We start from the raw sequence: 20,253 nt of genomic DNA on the forward strand, positions 1-20,253 counted from the left end.
GATATCATATTCTCTCTTTCCTCTAGGTGCTTCCCCACCTCACTAACATTATCTCAGCTATCTCAGTTATCTAGACTGAGCCTCAGCCAACTTGTTTTCATTCAAGCCTAGTGTTAGCCAGACCTTGAGAACACTGAGAGATGGTACCTTCTGGATTCAATAATATTGAGAAAATATTATGAGCATATTTATGGCAAAACCCAAACTGTCTCACTACGTCCACTAGCAGCCTTCCAAACACACTGATGCTGCTCTCAGTATCACAGCAGAGATTAAATGGCACAACATGTGTACTTGCTTTAAACCAATCGAGGTGGATGAATGTAACTCATTTGAATTGTTACATAAATGTGCTTTTGCTACTTACTTTGTGCTATATATGCCTAATCACATAGCAGTGGCTGTTTGCCCAGTTTAGACTAGTAGAGTTATTTTGCTTGGGCAATCGACTTCTTATTTTCACACACAAACTTTTGAGTCTTCTCCAATGATAGTGTCAAACACTTCAGTCTATGTGGTGCTCACAGAAGAGGGCGGCATTGCTCAGACCTCAGTAAAGTTATCTATACTAACTCTTTAGCATGAATAATCAACTCAATTGCTCTGTCTTTCAGCACCTTCAAAATCTCCAGTTTTCCTATAATCCATTACTGGAAGCTTGGCATGCATGGCAGGTTTTTTAAAATGTTGTGTTTAATAAATGGTCCAATCACAGTTAGCTGAGTTCCCCCTGGCCCACTCTCTCTTACCGTTTGTTAAATGCACTTTATGAATCTTGTCTTAAAATGAAAGGTAAACGTTTTGTGGTAGGAGCTCTCTTTTTCTCTGCATTTATACAACACTCAACAAATTCTGATGGCCATTTCCATTATAATTTTTCAAATAACTAATAAAGCATAGGTTTCAGAGTAGCAGCTGTGTTAGTCTGTATTCGCAAAAAGAAAAGGAATACTTGTGGCACCTTAGAGACTAACAAATTTATTTGAGCATAAGCTTTTGTGAGCTACAGCTCACTTCATCGGATGCATTCAGTGGAAAATACAGTGGGGAGATTTATATACATAGAGAACATGAAACAATTGGTGTTATCATACACACTGTAACGAGAGTGATCACTTAAGGTGAGCTATTACTAGCAGGAGAGCGGGGGAAGGGCGGTAACCTTTTGTAGTGATAATCAAGTGGGCCATTTCCAGCAGTTGACAAGAATGTCTGAGGACCAGTGGGGGGTGGACGGGGGGAATAAACATGGGGAAATAGTTTTACTTTGTGTAATGATACATCCACTCCCAGTCTCTATTCAAGTCTAAGTTAATTGTATCCAGTTCGCAAATTAATTCCAATTCAGCAGTCTCTCGTCAGAGTCTGTTTCTGAAGGTTTTTTTGTTGAAGAATTGCAACTTTTAGGTCTGTAATCGAGTGACCAAAGAGATTGAAGTGTTCTCCAACTGGTTTTTGAATGTTATAATTCTTGACGTCTGATTTGTGTCCATTTATTCTTTTATGTAGAGACTGTCCAGTTTGATCAATATACATGGCAGAGGGGCATTGCTGGCACATGATGGCATATATCACATTGGTGGATGTGCAGGTGAACAAGCCTCTGATAGCGTGGCTGATGTGATTAGGCCCTATGATGGTGTTCCCTGAATAGATATGTGGACACAGTTGGCAATGGGCTTTGTTGCAAGGATAGGTTCCTGGGTTAGTGTTTTTGTTGTGTGGTGTGTGGTTGCTGGTGAGTATTTGCTTCAGGTTGGGGGGCTGTCTGTAAGCAAGGACTGGCTTGTCTCCCAAGATCTGTGAGAGTGATGGTTCATCCTTCAGGATAGGCTGTAGATCCTTGATGATGCGTTGGAGAGGTTTTAGTTGGGGGCTGAAGGTGATGGCTAGTGGTATTCTGTTATGTTCTTTGTTGGGCCTGTCCTGTAGTAGGTAACTTCTGGGTACTCTTCTAGCTCTGTCAATCTGTTTCTTCACTTCAGCAGGTGGGTACTGTAGTTGTAAGAATGCTTGATAGAGATCTTGCAGGTGTTTGTCTCTGTCTGAGGGGTTGGAGCAAATGTGGTTGTATCGTAGAGCGTGGCTGTAGACAATGGATCGTGTGGTGTGGTCTGGATGAAAGCTGGAGGCATGTAGGTAGGAATAGCGGTCAGTAGGTTTCCGATATAGGGTGGTGTTTATGTGACCATCGCTTATTAGCACCATAGTGTCCAGGAAGTGGATCTCTTGTGTGGACTAGCCCAGGCTGAGGTTGATGGTGGGACGCCATCATAGAGCCTAATCACATCAGCCACACTATCAGAGGCTCGTTCACCTGCACATCTACCAATGTGATATATGCCATCATGTGCCAGCAATGCCCCTCTGCCATGTACATTGATCAAACTGGACAGTCTCTACATAAAAGAATAAATGGACACAAATCAGACGTCAAGAATTATAACATTCAAAAACCAGTTGGAGAACACTTCAATCTCTTTGGTCACTCCATTACAGACCTAAAATTGGCAATTCTTCAACAACAAAAAAAACAAAACTTCAGAAATAGACTCCAATGAGAGACTGCTGAATTGGAATTAATTTGCAAACTGTATACAATTAATTTAGGCTTGAATAGAGACTGGGAGTGGATGGATCATTACACAAAGTAAAGTTACATTACACAAAGTAAAACTATTTCCCCATAAAAAGAAAAGGAGTACTTGTGGCACCTTAGAGACTAACACATTTATTTGAGCTTAAGCTTTCGTGAGCTACAGAGCTGTAGCTCACGAAAGCTTAAACTCAAATAAATGTGTTAGTCTCTAAGGTGCCACAAATACTCCTTTTCTTTTTAATAAATCATAAGTATTCATAAATACTTCCATAATATTCTCTTATTAATTGGAGGATTCTCTAAGTAATTGCTGGAACTCCCTGCTTTGGTAAATAATTTTCTCTGGAAGTAGAGTTTTTCCAAGCTAAGGATATCATTTCCTGCGTGAAAGCTGAAATTCCTGGTTCAATACAGATTCTCAATGTAACTCAAGATAAACCAATAGTTTCCATATAACTAATGGGATCCCATGTTAAATACTCTGTTACCTGTGCAGCTTCTGAAATACAGAGCTCAGTACAAGACCCTTTATGCACCTGATGGGTTCTACTGCTAAATACAGAAATCCACATTTAGCTGACTACTCTGTGACAGACTCTCTTCCTTCTCTAGCTCCCCTGATGCACATACTACTCCCACAGTCTTCACAAAGTAAAGTTTTATAACATCGCCACCATCTATGGTCTGAGCAGTTTCTCTGAAAAGATTTCATCTCAAAAGCAGATTTAACTAAAAACAGTCAATGATTAAAACAGAGCTCAGTATAGGATCAGTGGCACAGTGAGACACAGTTCCTGCCCTGAAGATTCTCACCTACCTTTGTAAGGAGCTTTGAGATCTGTGTTTGTTTTTTGGATTACACAAGTGCCAGTTATAATTATTAAACAAACATTAGAAAATTGTTAGCTGTTTATAGGGTCACGATAAAGGAAAATGTGAGGAGTCCCCTGTCTATGGGAACATAAATCTACATGAGAGTTTTGAACTGAGTGGAATGTGAGCCACATTAGATGTAACTGTGTTTTATTTGCTTTGGTTAGTAATGGCTGACTTTTTTCTGCATTCTCACAGATATCAATGCTATAGATCAGATTCTATACATCAAAAATAAATGAAAGAATAAATACAAATAATGGAAATATGAGTTGACATAACTGAATTAGCAATTCTGATTAAGCATTTATAAACTATTATGCAGATACATATTCAGAGAATTTTAGAAATACATATTGTTTACCTAAAAAAATGGTTTATTCTGAAAATATACTTTGTAATTATTATATACTAATTAACCCACTCTCCCTCAGAACATTTGCAGTATATTGTGCAAGCCTGTAGTATGGAATTCAGTGGAATATAAACCCAAGCCATACATACATAACATTGGAATGATTCTACAAATTAAAAAGCTACCATCCATGCACAACACCCAATTTTCTAAAGAGTAGCAAATATTTATAAATGAAAAACAAACAAACAAAAACAGATTTAAATCTACATTACGGACTACTGAGCTGTGAAATTTCTCTTTCCTGTTTGTAATTAAACTTTTTGAGTTCTAGAACTGTCAGGAAACACTAAAAATAAAATCACCAAAACTAACACAGATAAATAGATTTAAGAGGCTCACTCAAGTGGGGTAAGGGGAAGTATATTCAGGGTTATACTCTTCAGGTACTAACTCAAATCCAGACAGGTTGGAAGTGATCTTCTGACAGCAGTTTGGTAACCTATGTGAAATGAACTGCTGTCCTCACTTCAGTTTTTTGTGGATGTGTCCATATCACAAAAACGACAATATTCAGCACTGGAGGGAAACTTTCACTTAAGCGATTTCTGTACTCCAATTGAGAGGTTCAGAGTTGTTAATGTGGCACTTTTCAAGGGCATAATTTCATTTACAAAATTAAAAAGTAGAAAATAAACACTGAAATGTGGTAAGACAAGTTTCAGAACAACATAAAATTTTACATCTAATCCAAAGTCCACCGAAACCAGGCTTTTATGATGGAAACGGATACTGTATTGGGGAAAATAGGGGTGGGGAAAGAAGACGACTCACAGGGAATGTGCAAAAACATTACAAAGTATCACAAAGTATTCCAGTAACTGAGGTAAACATATCTAATCACTGAAAGGCAGTGCCACCATGAGGCCTTATTTGGCTTTGCATCATTTATACTTTCACATTAAGAGGAATTTCAATCTGTATTTTTTCTTTTAGTTTCTCTCTCTTCTTTAAAACTTCTTTCTGCTTTAATTTCTCTTGTACACACTTTCAGGATGGAATTCAATTAAAAAAAACCACCTGGTTTCCACACTATATATATATCCCAAAAACAAACAGCTTCTTTGTATTACTGTTGATTTGCCTTCGGGGTTTTTAAATGTGTTGACAGGAAAGACTGAAAAGGGTATCTGTTTTAATATAGACTAGTAAAAATTCTAAAGCCATTATGTGGAATTGGTAGAAGTTGTGACTAACCTAGTTCATGCAAGCCATTTTAGAATTAATAAAAATAGTATCAGGGAAATGTGAATGACATATATTTTGTAACCATTAATTCTGAGCCCTTTCTCAAAGCCAATTTAAGTTTCTAGGTAAAGGACTGTTTGAAGAATTTAAATCTCTACCAAATGACAATCTAGAACAAAAAACCAACATTTCATCTGAGCCTGTTCACAGCTCCAAAAAGGACCAACAGAAGGACACCTGCCTCCCCATGTCAGGGGAAAACCTGCATGGTGATTCTCTTTTAGTCTAACAATATTATTCACTTTCCTACACACTTGCTCACCAACAAAAATCAAAAGAACTGTTACAATTAAAATAAATTACAAGCTTGATATACTCACAGATAAGCATGTTAGTAGCAAAAATAATCTCATGCCTTTTAAGTCTTTCTACTTAGCAAAATATCAATCCTTGCTTTATGTTTCCTGAAACATTTAAATAATTAGAAATTAACTGAGAATTCTGCAGATGTCATTATGACAAGAGAATATTTAGCCTATGATAAAAAAATCTCCATAACTAACCCTTATTTTTGCTATTCAAGATATATGAGTCAAACATTTCTTGAGTCTTTAACTTAATTACCAATAGTGGGTGAAAATAATTGTGGTTTATCATGCCACTGTAATTTCCCTGTAACTTGATGCATTGGGCATTGTTTCAAAATCCTTAACATCAATTTGTTGTACTCTTATTGATTTGAGTTGTCACAAGTTCTTGATGTTTTCATTGGTTCATCTGTCAGGGAACCAACCTTTTCACAAAAACTAAGACCTTATAAGAAATAATGTAGGGGATCACCTAATACACGTGGGAGAAATTAGCACATTTGACCTATGGAATCAAACAATACAAAACCATAAATTAACAGGGCATCTTCCCTTCATGTTCAGGTTCTTTCTTTTAACATTCTTGAATGCCAGAAATGGTGAACAGAGAGAAAGGAAGTTGAAAGTATTTTTTAAATGTTTCCAATCATATGTTTAAGAACAAGTCCTTTGTTAAATGACAAGTTTGGTTTAGCTGTACCACACCTGTCCTCTAAAATGGCTTGTTTGGTACGGCCTGAGCTAGAGAAAGATATCAATCAACATCTAGAATTACCATTAATTCAGTGCAGTCCCCAAGCAGGTATCCATCTCCATGTCTAGTATGACAGCACCTTCACGTTTGCCCAATGGTAAACCTTCTTACATGTTAAATAAAGCCTTAGCATAAGTATAATAGTAGCACATGCATTCTTAGAGAAAATAGTGCAGTCTTGTCTTTACAAGATAAAATTATCTGAGCTATTTCTACCTACCATTCATCTGTCATTTAAGAGTTTATTTTAATAGATGACTCAATGGTAATTAGTTTATATATTTACATTTAATTCAGTATCAACTAATGCAAGTAACGCTTTCAAAATGTTTAAAATGGAAAAAAATAATGTTTCCTAGCATTGATAATGAGCTTTTAATCCTAAAATCACAAATTGCTTTGCAAATGTGGGTAAGCCTCATTATCTCTATTTTTTAATAAAGGGTAAATCAGAGGTGAAGACATGGTAAGTAGCTTTCTCAAAATCAAGTAGAAAACAATACTGTTAAAGAATCATATTTGAGTTTCACATTTCTAAGTAAACAAACAACTAGAAAAAAGTAGAAATATATAAAACTTGTTAAAATTAGAGTTTCAAAATGTCTTTGCAGTATGTTAAGACTACAAACATTTTGACACATTAATTCAAAGGTTTGCTAAAGCTGAACTAAACTACTATAAGTTTGTACTAATGCACTTTTGGAAAAAAAATAGAACAATGATAAAGTGAGTCAACTGTGTGGGAGTGGAGACATTTGTTTAGAAATGATGCACAAAGTCTGGTGACGAGCATATATTCGTAACTTTCCAGAATATTTTAGTAAAGGTGCTCAAGGATTTTCAGAGTATTACTTTTACATACAATAATTTTTATTTCAGGAGACTAACAGAAAAAGAAAAACTTTCCATATACGTGGCATCTATGATAGACCTATAAATGCAGATCTTAGCCAGCAGCCTGAAACTGGAAGTGAGGTGGATGCTAGTGCAGTCTATGAAGAATAGTTGAAATATGCTTCACTTAACTAGCTCTTTGGGATGCATGAAGTGAGTTCAACTACCTCTGTGTAGTAGACAGCTGCACCTATGAAGGCAGATGGCTTGCAGCTAGTCCTGGCAACTCACTCACTTCTCACTGGTGGCTCCAAGTAGCTGCATGTGCTCCACAGTGTCATACCCTGGGACCCTACCTCAGCTGGCATACTAACCTAGTAAGGGCAGCTACTGGCAGCAACCACTTGTGAAGGGCATTGCCAAGAAGATGTGGTCAAACACTTGGCAAATATTAGACCATATAAATCCAATAAGGAATGGAAGTGACTTCATTTGGCTCCATCAGTGTCGTTGAGCTAACAGATGGGAATCAAACAAGAAGATCTAGCATTCCTAAGTAAGTTAGCAGCTGAGTTTGGCTCTGGCTGAAGCATCTCACTGGCCTTCCAATCAGCCTATATAGAATGCATTCCAGTAATATAATTTGGAGGTTAAAAAAATATAATTGGGAAGCTCACATCAGACAGGAAAAGTTGCCCATCCTAAGCAGCCAGAAATAGGAATGCTTGGTCACTGCGGTTGGTGAAATATGAGCAGCCATAGGTTGTAAATCTCAGCTGAGTGAGCAAATATTACCCACCAACCAAACATTACCACTACCAAACAATGTTCTCCTAATCAATAGAATTTTAAGGATGAGTGTACTCATCCTTTGTGTTCTAAGGTGGAGGGAGAAAAGCAAAACTAACTCGGTTTTCATCTCTTTCCCATATGTCTCCTTCCACATGCAAAAGTCACACTTATTCCTTTACAGTGACCCCACAACCCTCTACAATCAAGAATCTCTTTCGTCTCCAACAAAATTTCTTGTATTGTCCCAGTCCACTGACTGGGGGAGGATTCCAATCCTCATCCTCACACAGAAAGGAGCCATGTCTTCTCCACCAGCCCATCTTGCTGCACAGAGCTGCTCTGGTCTGTGCCAGAGCATCTCACTGCTCCTGGCAAGCCTGGACATGTGGGCAGACACCAGCCCCAAGTCTTGCCTGGAAGAACAGCTGTATGTGGTGCAGTGGTGGGACACGGCCCATGGCTGAAACAGGAAATGAATGTAAGTGGTTCACAGTGAAAGAGCAGAAAGAAAAAAATAGGGTTCCCATTAGTGGGAAGATGGGGCAATTTTTGGCTTACTTTAGACAAGAGTCTTAACATGGTTCTGTCTCCTTGAACCAGACATTCTTCTTCCTGCAATGAAACCCCATAGTGAGCTGGATCCCATGCTCAGAAACTGACCGGTCCTTAACACAGCCTTAGAATTATCCAGTCCCCTAAAAGTTACAAGTAAAATTTCTTACTCTTTGATACCATTATTTTGGCTGCAAAAATTTTAAACAAGATCACATGCTCTCCATTGTTTACAGAGCTTTGCTTTCTCCCATTACTACCTGCCTCTTTCAGACATGAAAAATATCACCAATGTAATTTTTATAACATTATTTGGGTCCCCTCTAGAGTGTACTGTTTTAAAATCTCTCTGACCTTCCCCAAACTGATCTACAGAAAATTTTCCCAACTACCACAGTAGAACAATGAAAAATGAATCCTTCCTCTGCCATCAGACATCACCTAGGGCACAATGGTCTGCCATCCTTGTCTACCTGAGCCGCTCTTTGCACGTTTTCTATGTTGTTAAGTCCCATAAGTTTTCACTCTCTAACTAGTGTTTGATCGAGGGACTCTTTTGGTCAGCCCCTTTTGTGTGTTATTCCAGCTGCCCAATGGTGATCTGGCTTCATTCTTAACACACGTCCCAGATATTTCCATCTTCTTTTCTGGAAAACTTTGGAGATAAGAAGTTGTTGAACTCTCTGACAAATCTTGACATTTGTTATAAATGAATTCATTTAATTTAATATGGAGTATTTTTCTGAGGCATTTTCTTTCAAAGGCATTTAAACATCTGCCCATACCATTGGTGGATTTCCACCTTTCACATCCATATATTAAGGTGCAAACAACACTTAAATCTGGTCTGAAATGATAGGTGAGCCTCTGAATACTTGGAAATCCAAGTCAGATTCTAAATATTCTTCTCTAAAACCAGTCTCTTGAGGCTACAAATTGCCCTTTAGAAAGTTCTTTGTGCTCTACCCTGCCCTGTGATACAACCTCAAGTCTCCTCCCACACTGAAAAACCCTGATCCCATAGGTCTTTGGTGACCCACTCAGTTTCTGTTGGACTCAGTGCTGCCACTTTCTCAAATTTCTGGCTTCTAGGGCAATCCCAGTACTTGTAACCCAAACTGCCCTGCTTACGCAGCAGTGCAACATAACATCTTTTGGGCCTCTTCCTGTAACCAAGGAGCTTTTGTATTCATGTCACTCATACCTATGAGTAGAATTCACTTTCTCTTTTACTGTTTAAATATATGTTTTTGAAAAATGCTCACAGCAGCAACATTGTATTTATTACATGTTTACTAAACTAACAAGTTAAATCACAGATTTTCTCAGTATTGAGATACCTATTTACAATACAAGCTAATACTTTAGCTCCACCTCCTGGTGAAAATCTGCATTTTTTGTAAAAATAAAAATTACTGATGAAACTGCTTAATAGAAGAAATGGTCTCTCAGAACTAATCAGGCATTTGAATCCCCTCTGTATTAAATTCAATTATGTCTCTCTTCCTAAATCATCTTTTTTATTTAACAAAACTCCAAACTGCCACAGCTAATCAGCTCAGAAGAATCAGTGTGCTCCATTCATTTCTGGGAACAGGCTGATATTTTCTGAGACCCATTAATAACTTTGACAGGATTTATGTACAAGATAAATTCAATTCAATTTCCTTTTTCAATTAATGGCCAATTATTTGAAACAGACTCAACTGAAAATATTACTCAAATATCATTAATCTAACAAAAATTAACTTTACAATTCTCTTAGTAATGAGGACATAATTTTAAGATAAAATAATGCACTTTATTAAATAAATGTTACCCTTCTTTATTTTTAGGACACTTACTTGCTATTGTAATCCTCTTGTTAAACGTTAACATTAGCTCAGTGTACTTACATGGACCACCATTAGGGTGGAACAGCCCTCTCGCTCTCTCATTTTTTCCCCTCCAAGGATACCTAATGCTTTATAGCCCATTTCAAGTTTTGAAATTTTACATCTAATGTAATTTTGAAATTCCATAGAATATTAGGGTTGGAAGGGACCTCAGGAGGTCATCTAGTTCAACCCCTTGCTCAAAGCAGGACCAATCCCCAATTTTTGCCCCAGATCCCTACATGGCCCCCTCAAGGATTGTACTTACAACTCTGGGTTTAGCAGGCCAATGCTCAAACCACTGAGCTATCCCTCCCCCCGTATTTAATTTATTATGTACTGTATGGGGTAAGGAAATATTATTATCTCCATTTTACAGGTGGGGAAGCGAGACACAGAAAAACTAAATGCCCAAGGTCACACAGGAAATCTATGGTGGAGCAGGTTTCAAAGTTATAGCCGTGTTAGTCTGTATCAGCAAAAAGAACGAGGAGTACTTGAGGCACCATAGAGACTAACAAATTTATTTGAGCATAAGCTTTAGTGGGCTAAAACCCACTTCATTGGATGCATGCAGTGGAAAATACAGTAGGAAGAATATATATATATATACGGTAGGAAGAGTATATCTGTATGCGTGTGTATATATATATATATATATATATATATATATATATATATATACACACACACATACAACATGAAAAAATGGGTGTTGCCATACCAACTCTAACGAGACTAATCAATTAAGGTGGGCTATTATCAGTAGCAGGAAAAAAAACTTTTGTAGTGATAATCAGGATGGCCCATTTCAAACAGATGACAAGAACGTGAGAGTAACAGTAGGGGAAAAATTAGCATGGGGAAATAGTTTTTAGTTTGTGTGATGACTCATCCACTTCCAGTCTTTATTCAAGCCTAATTTAATGGTGTCCAGTTTGCAAATTAATTCCAATTCTGCAGTTTCTTGTTGGAGTCTATTTTTGAAGTTTTTTTGTTGAAGAATTGCGACTCTTAGGTAATTACAGCTCAGCTTGCACATAGAAGACACTACTGGGGGGAGAGAGAAGGAGCTAGAGGGTTCCTGGCAACTGTAGTTCCCAGCATCCCCTGAGGGAAGGAGAGGGTGGCGTGCAGGAAACTCCACATAAGCCTGGGACAGAGCATCAAGCTGTTTCTCCCTCTGGGTCCCTGGGCTCTGGGAGGTGAAGGGGGTAGGTGTCTGGGCTTGGGGGGCCCCAGCTGGGATCTGGGGGAGGGAGGAAGTGAGGGTATCTGGGCCAGGGGGCCCCACAGCTGGGCTCTAGTGGGAGGGTGTTTGGGTGTATTGGCTGGGGGTGGGGGTGCATGGCTGGGCTCTGTGGGGAAGAAGGGGAGCAGAGAAACAGGAACTGGATTGTCATGGGGGTTTCTTCAACTCCTTACTTTTGAGGAAATTTTTGTCTCTCTCTCTCTCTCTATTGTTACAGACATACTTGCTGATAGGTATTTTGAAAAACTACCAAAATAATTGAAACTGGCATGATTATGTAGTGTTATCTTGAAAAATAAAATTTGCAGAATTTTAGAATATGGTGTGCAGAATTTTTTTTTTTTTTTTTGGCACAGAATGCCCCCAGGAGTAATATATCTTTTTTTTTTAAGGTAGGACTACCAGCACTGCACACAATCTTCAAGGTGTGGGTGGCCCACAGATCGGTTTAGTGGCATTATATAAGTCTCCATAATTACTTATCCCTTTCCTAATGTTTCCTAATATTCTGTTCACTTTTTACTGCCATTACACACTGAGCAGATGTTTTCAGAGAACCATCCACAATGACTCTACGATCTCTTTCTTGAGTGGTAACAGCTAATTTAGACCATACCATTTTGTATGTATAGTTGGGATTAAGTTCTCCAATGTGCATTACTCTGAATTTATCAGCACTGAATTTCATCTGCCAATTTGTCGCACAGTCACTTAGATTTGTAAGATCCCTTTGTAACTCTTCAGTCAGCTTTGGACTTAACTAACTTGAATAATTTTGTATCACATGAAAGCTTTGCCACCTCACTATTTACTCCATTTTCCAGATCATTTATGAATATGTTGAACAGCACTGGTACCAGTACAGACCACTGTGGGACGCCACCATCATTTATATCTCTCCACTGGGAAAACTGTAGGTTAGGGTTTTTTTGTTTGTTTTTAAAGGTAAGACCAGCACTTTAATGGACCAATTAAAACTCCATCAACTCTTAACAGGGACAGGATGAATCTTCAATACACAAATATATATACCAACAGTGTATTTTACAAAGTGTTTGATTTACTGCAGTTAAGTGCTCGAGAATGCTGTATTATCTATTAAAATTATGCCTTTTAAAAAAATAAGTCTGTACTCAACAGTAAATTTCCATCCCAATGTGAAGCCTCTTCCAGAATACAGCTACAACCCTCACAGACATATACAACCCCTCAAAATACACTCTCACAAATTCAAGGCCCTGTGAGGTCCTTCATGTTCTATACTCAAGGGGGTAGACTGTCAGGACTTTGTAGGGGTCAGCCCAGTGGGAAAAAAACCCACCTTCACAAATTCCTCCCACAATATTAAATCCTCATGTTCAAATGGTTTCTGTATTTAGGGTTTCTGGGGAGTTTTTTCTGTCTGTTGGTTTTTAGTAAAAAACCTTTTCTAACATATATATTAAGAAATAAAAAAGCCTCAAATCAGAGGAAACTTAATAAATATAGGTCAGTGAGCTAAACTAGCCTTCAGTGCAGCCACGCAGGAGCCTTGCATTCTGAATTTGTGCCTGCAAACTCTTTGCTCACAGTTCTCTGACCTTTGACAAGGAGAGTGTTGCTAGACTGATGGTTTGTACTGGACTTTCCTGTATATACTAGGAATATGGTTGGGCATTTTGTAGCTACCATGGTACAAATTTTCAAATTCTATGTGGGAGTGGGGAGAGGGTGGGAGAGGCATGGGTGTGCCCTATAACTATAATTTCCTAATTTACTCATGTCTAGTAGCCTTGCTTATTCCGAGCAAAGAAAGCAATGGTCATAGAAATTAAGGAGTTGCCTGGTTAAAACTGAAAAGAAATCACAGGGCCTTGTTTCATCAACTACCAGTTCTCTTGCATGCCAAGAGCATATGCAAACGCCCACACATGCTTCACTTCAATGGACCAGTAATTAGCCTGGTGTACACTAAACATGTGAAGTGTCTCCATTACTGTATAGTCTTGCACAGTCTCAAGGACATTATGGGCCAAATTCCACCCTAACATAATACATACAGCAGTCACTGAAGTCACTCAGGTTGCCATGATCTGAGGCATTTCAAGTCAGAACAGATTGAATAGTGATGGTTACTAGTTGGCATTTAGTCAAACAACATAAAAATGGAACCATCCCATTATTACTAAGAAGATAATTGTTGAGGGAAAACCTGTTCCTCATGGCCCATTTCAGTGTTGCTTGTCCCTCATCTAATACCAATAAAGAGACCCCTTTAAAAGTTTTACTTTTTTTTTCCATCTGCAAAACATCCGTGAGAGTGAAGACTGATAATTTATTGACTTTACAAAAAAACTACACTGATTGCAGTTAAAGTTATAGCAGAGAATTTAAACACTAAGAACAGGAAATTCAATAAAAATTTCAAGACTCACCTTATTTATTTATAGGTATTTCTATGGCCTTGCCTCTTACCTTTTCTCAGCGTCCATATATCACCCTCCCTATGAAGGCCTTATACAAACTCTCCTGGCAGAGACTGGGACTGATATCTAGATTGTATTGTTTAGTATTAGCCAAAGGATATGTAAAATTGTCTACAGTTGTATGATTGTGTAATGATGATTTACTAAGAGCAGAATTTTTAAAAAATTACTGGTATTTTGAACTGCCAGAAAAATCCTAAGTTAGGCTTGTAGGCTAAGATGTGAGTCAGTTCTTGTTCAAACCAGTTTGGCCATACTTGTTTCCAGTCACAACTGAACTAATACTGATGCAGACTGTTCAGCTAGTGAAACTTCTTGGAAACAACCTTTACTCTTTCAATGGTTGTCACCCACAAGCTTCATTCATAACTGCTGGGAGCTCTTAACTCTAACACTGTCATATTCCCAAAGCTGACATGCATGAGCCCTAATGTAGTGGCTGCTGTCCTACCTTGTGCCAAGCAATTAATCTTCACATCGTTTAAAAAATGTTATATAACTGTTCATTTTGGAATCTGATAGGGCTGATTTTTTTGTTTTTGTAGAGTCGCATGAGGAAATTTTAGCTGCAGGCTCAATCATAGCAGGGTTTGAAAAGCTGCACAGCAATTCCCTGCATCTAGACAAGTGACCATTGCCAAATGAGATCTCTCACCTTTGACCTTTTTCTTATTCTGAGGGATGCTTGCTGCAAAAGCCAACAGGAGGTAAGAGTCCAGTTGTCCGCTGCAGAAGCAGTAGAGGTGTTCATCAAATTCCTTCAGGCTAAACAGTGCAGCTGTAGAGAATTATTTTTAAATGTATTAAGGTTTTATCTAAATTCACAAGCTGGGTACTGACAGCTACTGCAGGGAAGTGTCTTTAAACCAAAAACCTCACCATACACAACTGCGGATGGCACAATCACTAATCTTAGATTGTCTGGGTTTGAGATGGACTATTTTGATTGTTTACCATCCAGTGAATTATTGCAGAATCCTATTTATCAAGAAGTCCGCAAAAGCTCCTTGAATATCACTGTCAGTGCACTATACTCTCTAAATAGTGTTAATGAAATATATCCAATAAGCAACATTCCTTATAATTTCAAAGAGGGAGGTGTATTTTGAGGATCCATGTTACCCAAAGGTGTTTTGTCAAAGCCTTGAATCAGCGCTCCGAGGCAGCCAAGCTGTGCAATTGTGGGCAGCAAAATCAGGATTAGCTCTGCAAAAACCAAGACAAGGAAAGTCCCACAGAGGCTACAACTGCCAATACTGAAGAAAAAGGGATATTAGAATAACAGAGGTATAAGTTAGCAACATTGTGAATACTTGGGCTTTTGTAGTTCTAAAGAAAATAGAATTTTCACAACATATATGAAGAACTTCTACTTTTTAAAAAAAATAAAAAGTTACAGATATATCTATATATAGATATATAATACAGGCATATTATACACACACACAATTATTAGGGATTACATTTGTTGCCAACTCCATGCCTTAGAAGGAATGGAAAAAAACGACACAAGTTAAAGACCTTTGCAACCAGAAACAAAACTAATGAGGAATTGGGGAGATGAATAACATCCTGAAAGTACCAAGCCACACTGAAGATAAGAATAAAACTTTACCCTAAATGGACACAACTTAGTAGTTAAAATCCCTTTTGAAAATCTATCTAGTGCAGAAAGTGCATGAGCTCAAAGACTAAAAGCTCAGGACTCAAGTCTCTTATCAGTTCAAATCATGATGTTTAAAAATGTATCTTTAATTTGTGATAGTAGTCTTTGTATCAAGGAATCTTGTATATAATTTCAAAGTGCCAGTACGTGATCTATAACAAGTGACAAGATAAAAAAAAGCCTACGATGAAGATGAACCCCTCTCTCTCGTGCACGCTTTTCTGGGTTTTTAGGTTGTTGTGTAGTAGGGGCAGGTGGTAGCTTTATTTTTTGTTTTTGTTATTTGGTTCAGTCTCTTAAGACTACATACAATGGAAAGGAATCACACAAGTTCTTCCCTAATCCTTTGTCTAAAACTAACACCACAAGCATAGGTCACATCCATATAAAATCCACACCATATTTACATAGGGTTGAACTTCACCGTTTTTCACTATGCATTTTAGACTGGTTTCTCCTATCCACCAAGTCACTTTCTGCCATTTACACTTAAGTGATGCAAACTGAACTTAAAGCTGTTGGATATTTGCACTGGGAAATTCCAGTCTAAGGGGAATGTTTGTTGCAGTAAAGCTGGCAGAGGTGACTCCACCCACTATGCTACCTCTTGTGTCATACCTTAGCTCCTGGCACAAAGGGGATTGAGAAGGTGTATGAGAGCAGGGAGAGGAGAAAAGGTGGAAAGGGAGCATGGCAAAGCAACACTCCACTGTGACCAGTTCCACATGTGAATTAAGCTCCTAAGGGACCTTAAGCCACCGCTATAAGTTAAAGTTTATTCAAGGAATCAGATTTAAGGCCAGAAGAGACCATTATGATCATCTAGTCTGACATCCTGCGTTATACAGGCCACAGAATTTAATTCAGCTACTCCATTATTAAGCCCAATAACTTGTGTTTGAATAAACAATATCGTCCAGAAAAGCATCCACTCGATCTCAAGACTTCAAGAGAGGGAAAATTCACAACTGCCCTTGGTCGTTGTTCTAATGGTTAATTGCCCTCACTGAAGGAAGTAATCAAGTAATCTCTTGATCTTTTTGATAAACCAAACAGGCTGAGCTCCTTACTTCTCTCACTGTAACACACTGTTTCCAGCGCTCAACTCATTTTTGTGGCTCTTCTCTGCACCCTCTCAGATTTTTCAATATCCTTTTTAAAATGTGGACACCAGAACTGCTGTAGTCCTACTACTCTCCCGTTTATATATATCCAAGGATCACAGTAGCCCTATTCGCCACAGCATTGCTCATGTTCTAAATCCTCTAGAGTCACTGCTTGCAAGGCTACATTCCTCCTCCCCCCATTATATAGGTATGGCCTGCACTCTTTGTTCCTAGATGTGTAAATTTGCATTTGCACAATTTGTTTGAATGAGACCAGCTTACCAAGAGATCCAGATTGCTCTGTATGACTGCCTTGTCCTCATCATTATTTGCCATTAAACCAGTTTTTGTGTGATCCACAAATTTTTATCAGCAGCGATTTTATATTTACTTCCTAATCGTTGATAAAAGTATAAAATAGTGCCAGGCCAGAACAGACCTTTAAGAATCTCTTCTAGAAATTCCCACTTGATAAACTAGTTTTTGAGATCTGTCATTTAGCCAGATCTGAATACATTTAACATGTGCTTTATTGAGATTGTATAGTGCTAACTTGTTGAGAGACATTTGGATTATGCTAGGACACTGCAATTAGGACTCACAGAAGAATGGGAGAAGATGTGAAGATGCCTCAGTTTATTGCTATGGCCAAATGGGCCAGCTACCTTCTGCAGCAGAATAGTTAAGTGGAGAAGCCAGAGTAACCAGTGCAGATGTACCAACAATGTTAAGCAACCTCTACAATACTGCAGGTCATATCACAATGTCATATTATGGACCCTCTGATTGACTGACAATATGAAGAAATGGAGAAGAACAAGCTATACAGCTGGATAGTTCTGTGTGTCAGCAGTTAAGTCACTCGACTACATAAGCTCATTGAATATGCTATCAGATTGCTTTGAGGAGTACAAGGGACAGTGGACTGATCAACTGCTGACAGAGAAGCATAAAGGAGAGCACAACATGCCAGCAACAGCAGCAAAGGAAAGCAAAACTGTCAGTACAAAATTTGCTTTAACAACACATTTTGGATTAATGCTAGTGACCCTGAGAAGAAAGAGGAGGATTGCCTTGACTGGACCCTGGAGAAACAATGTAGAAAAAAGATAAGTCAATATAGGATGGGCTATGATGGATGAAAATACGCTACTTGCATGGAGGGAGGGGTCCGGTCAGAGTCAGGGAAGAAGGTACAGTGGGGCTGAATAGTCTATTGGGTGTACTGCTGTACTGGGAAGGCATGCAATAAAATGGTAGCTGTAGTTTGTTTATTGTATAAATTCAGGCTGTCACCAAATGGTCTCTTCCGCTATAGATAAAAAGGTGTGAATTTTCCTATGCCCGTGTTTCATTTTCACATTTACCTAAATGTTACACTGATACGTGGGTAAGTTTGTTTGTACACTGATTTTTCCCTTCACAGTTATATGAATCAGACTCAAGATCCATAACAAAGTTTCCAATGTTTGCCAATCTCTTTTCAGTTAATAAAACTGCAAGTGTGGCACCATCCCAAAATGTAGCCTGGTGACATTTCCTTGAATGGAGGTATAACGATCTACCAATGACCAGCACAAAAAAACGCAGAAACTCGCCTTTCATGAACTCTGACATTCTACTAACATTTTAACAGATACATTTCTTCTAAACAAATCAATTTGAACATCCCTACCCACATTCAGTACATTTAGAAAAGATGTAATCCCCACCATCACAGAGCATGCTAATGCCAATCCTTACATCAGTTAGGGTAAAACAATTTCAAGATCAAACATAAATGAATTGAGTATTAAACTAATCTCATGGAAGAAGGAAATTTACCGTAAAATGTTCCTGTGACTTGTAGTTCTCATCCAGGTAAACCCGGGCTCTGTTATAGTCTTTCATTGCATCACTTGATAACAATTCTCTGAAAGACATAAATGAAAGACTATCAGTATGAAGGCATATGCAAATCTGTTGTATCTCTTCACCTTCATCCACTATATTCAACATGTCCCTAACATCCACCAAAGAAAGTGTGGCCTAGTTCATATTATTTCTCATTTTTAAAAGACATTTTAAGTGAACCTAAGTGTTGATGAAATGTGTCACACTGACAGCCCTGGAGACTGAAGTTCTCCATATACCCACAGAACAGTTACAGTGCAAACAGCTGCAGTTCAATCTTCCTCAGACTGCTTTGCCAATACTGCTTAACTCTAACCTGAAGGGAGCACCAATAAGAGAGGGTATTTCAGTCTGCATGTCCATTCAGTCCTTGGATTTTCCGCTGAGAGTGTTAACAAGGGAGCCAGTTTCTGACAACCGATGGTTTTGTAATATAGCCACCTGTCTACTAAGGACTGGACTGAGATCAATCAATATATTCCACATAGGCTACTGAATAATAAATAATAATAATAATAATGCCCTAATAAATTTGTTAGTCTCTAAGGTGCCACAAGTACTCCTCGTTCTTTTTGCTGATACAGACTAACACAGCTACCACTCTGAAGCCTGAAGAGCTATGGTATTGCAAAGTGCCATCTATATTAGATGAAGGTCTTAGAAAAACCACAAACTTTCAACATACTAAAATTTCTTAAAAATTGGGTGAGCCAGCCTAGCAGGCTTTAAAATCTGAGCTCCAGGTTCCCAATTTCTGGAAGACAGTCGGTAAACCTTGCTGGCCAGCTCACCTGACTGTAGAATGTTTGGCTTCAAAGGCTGCCTGCTCTAACGTCGGTGGCAGGCTACTCTCCAGGTGTGGGAAACCCAAAGAGAAGTGAAGATGTTCCAAACAGTTTTGATATTGGCTCACTTGGCGGACAGATAGCTGCACTATTGGGCGGGTTTTCAACAGAGTTCAGTTCCCACTCAACATTCCCTTTTGTCCCTACCTGGCCAAACTCCTTTGTGTCTAAGGTACAGAGGGAATAGGTTTTATTTCCCCCAACACCTGTTCAGTTCTTATTGCTCTCTGTCAAAAAATGTCAAGCACAAGTTGAACAAAACCTGGCAGCCCTGAAAGAGGTGCTGTTAAGGTGCTCCTGCATGAGGTTTTTAAGGCAGGAGTTCATGAGAATAACAAAAAAATGAAAGTTTGAAGAAGCTGCCTTTTTTTAGCAGTTGGAGGAACTTGGATCCAGCTAATGAGTCTTTGCAATTGCTGTCCCATGGGAGCTCCACAGCTGAAGAAGCTACTCTCCCTATTTATTAGGAAGGCTACAAGTCTGCCATGGAGGTCAGAATTCCATTATTTTTCATGACCTCTGGGACTTCAGGGCTTGGACTATCAGCCCCATCTACCGGGCGGCAGGGCTCCGGCTGTCAGCCCCCAGCAGTGGGGATCAGGCATCTGTGAATTCTTGTTTATTGCCCATTACCTGTCCGTGACTTTTACTGAAAAATAACTGTGACAAAATCTTAAACCTTATTTATTAGCAATGGCACATATGACTTTGCCCATCTACCTTGTTTGCAGGAGAAGACTTTTGGAAGCTATGTCAGGGAACATTCTTTCGACTGAC

General features: G+C 38.6%; 1 protein-coding gene across 5 annotated transcripts in view; it reads right to left on the reverse strand.

Moving 5' to 3' along the window:
• The window catches only part of INPP5A (inositol polyphosphate-5-phosphatase A), a 429,845-nt gene that overhangs the window by 253,835 nt on the left and 155,757 nt on the right, over window positions 1-20,253 (reverse strand). For 4 of the 5 annotated variants that reach the window (XM_073353963.1, XM_078853839.1, XM_078853838.1 and 1 more), the window contains one exon: window positions 18,563-18,650. In XM_073353963.1, the coding sequence (XP_073210064.1) occupies window positions 18,563-18,650 (88 nt within the window). Of the gene's footprint in view, window positions 1-14,621; window positions 14,745-15,088; window positions 15,159-18,562; window positions 18,651-20,253 lie in introns of those variants that run through there. The other variant, XM_073353965.2, reaches the window with a different exon arrangement.

Source organism: Lepidochelys kempii, chromosome 7 (genome assembly GCF_965140285.1).
Source record: "Lepidochelys kempii isolate rLepKem1 chromosome 7, rLepKem1.hap1, whole genome shotgun sequence".
NCBI lineage: Eukaryota > Metazoa > Chordata > Testudines > Cheloniidae > Lepidochelys > Lepidochelys kempii.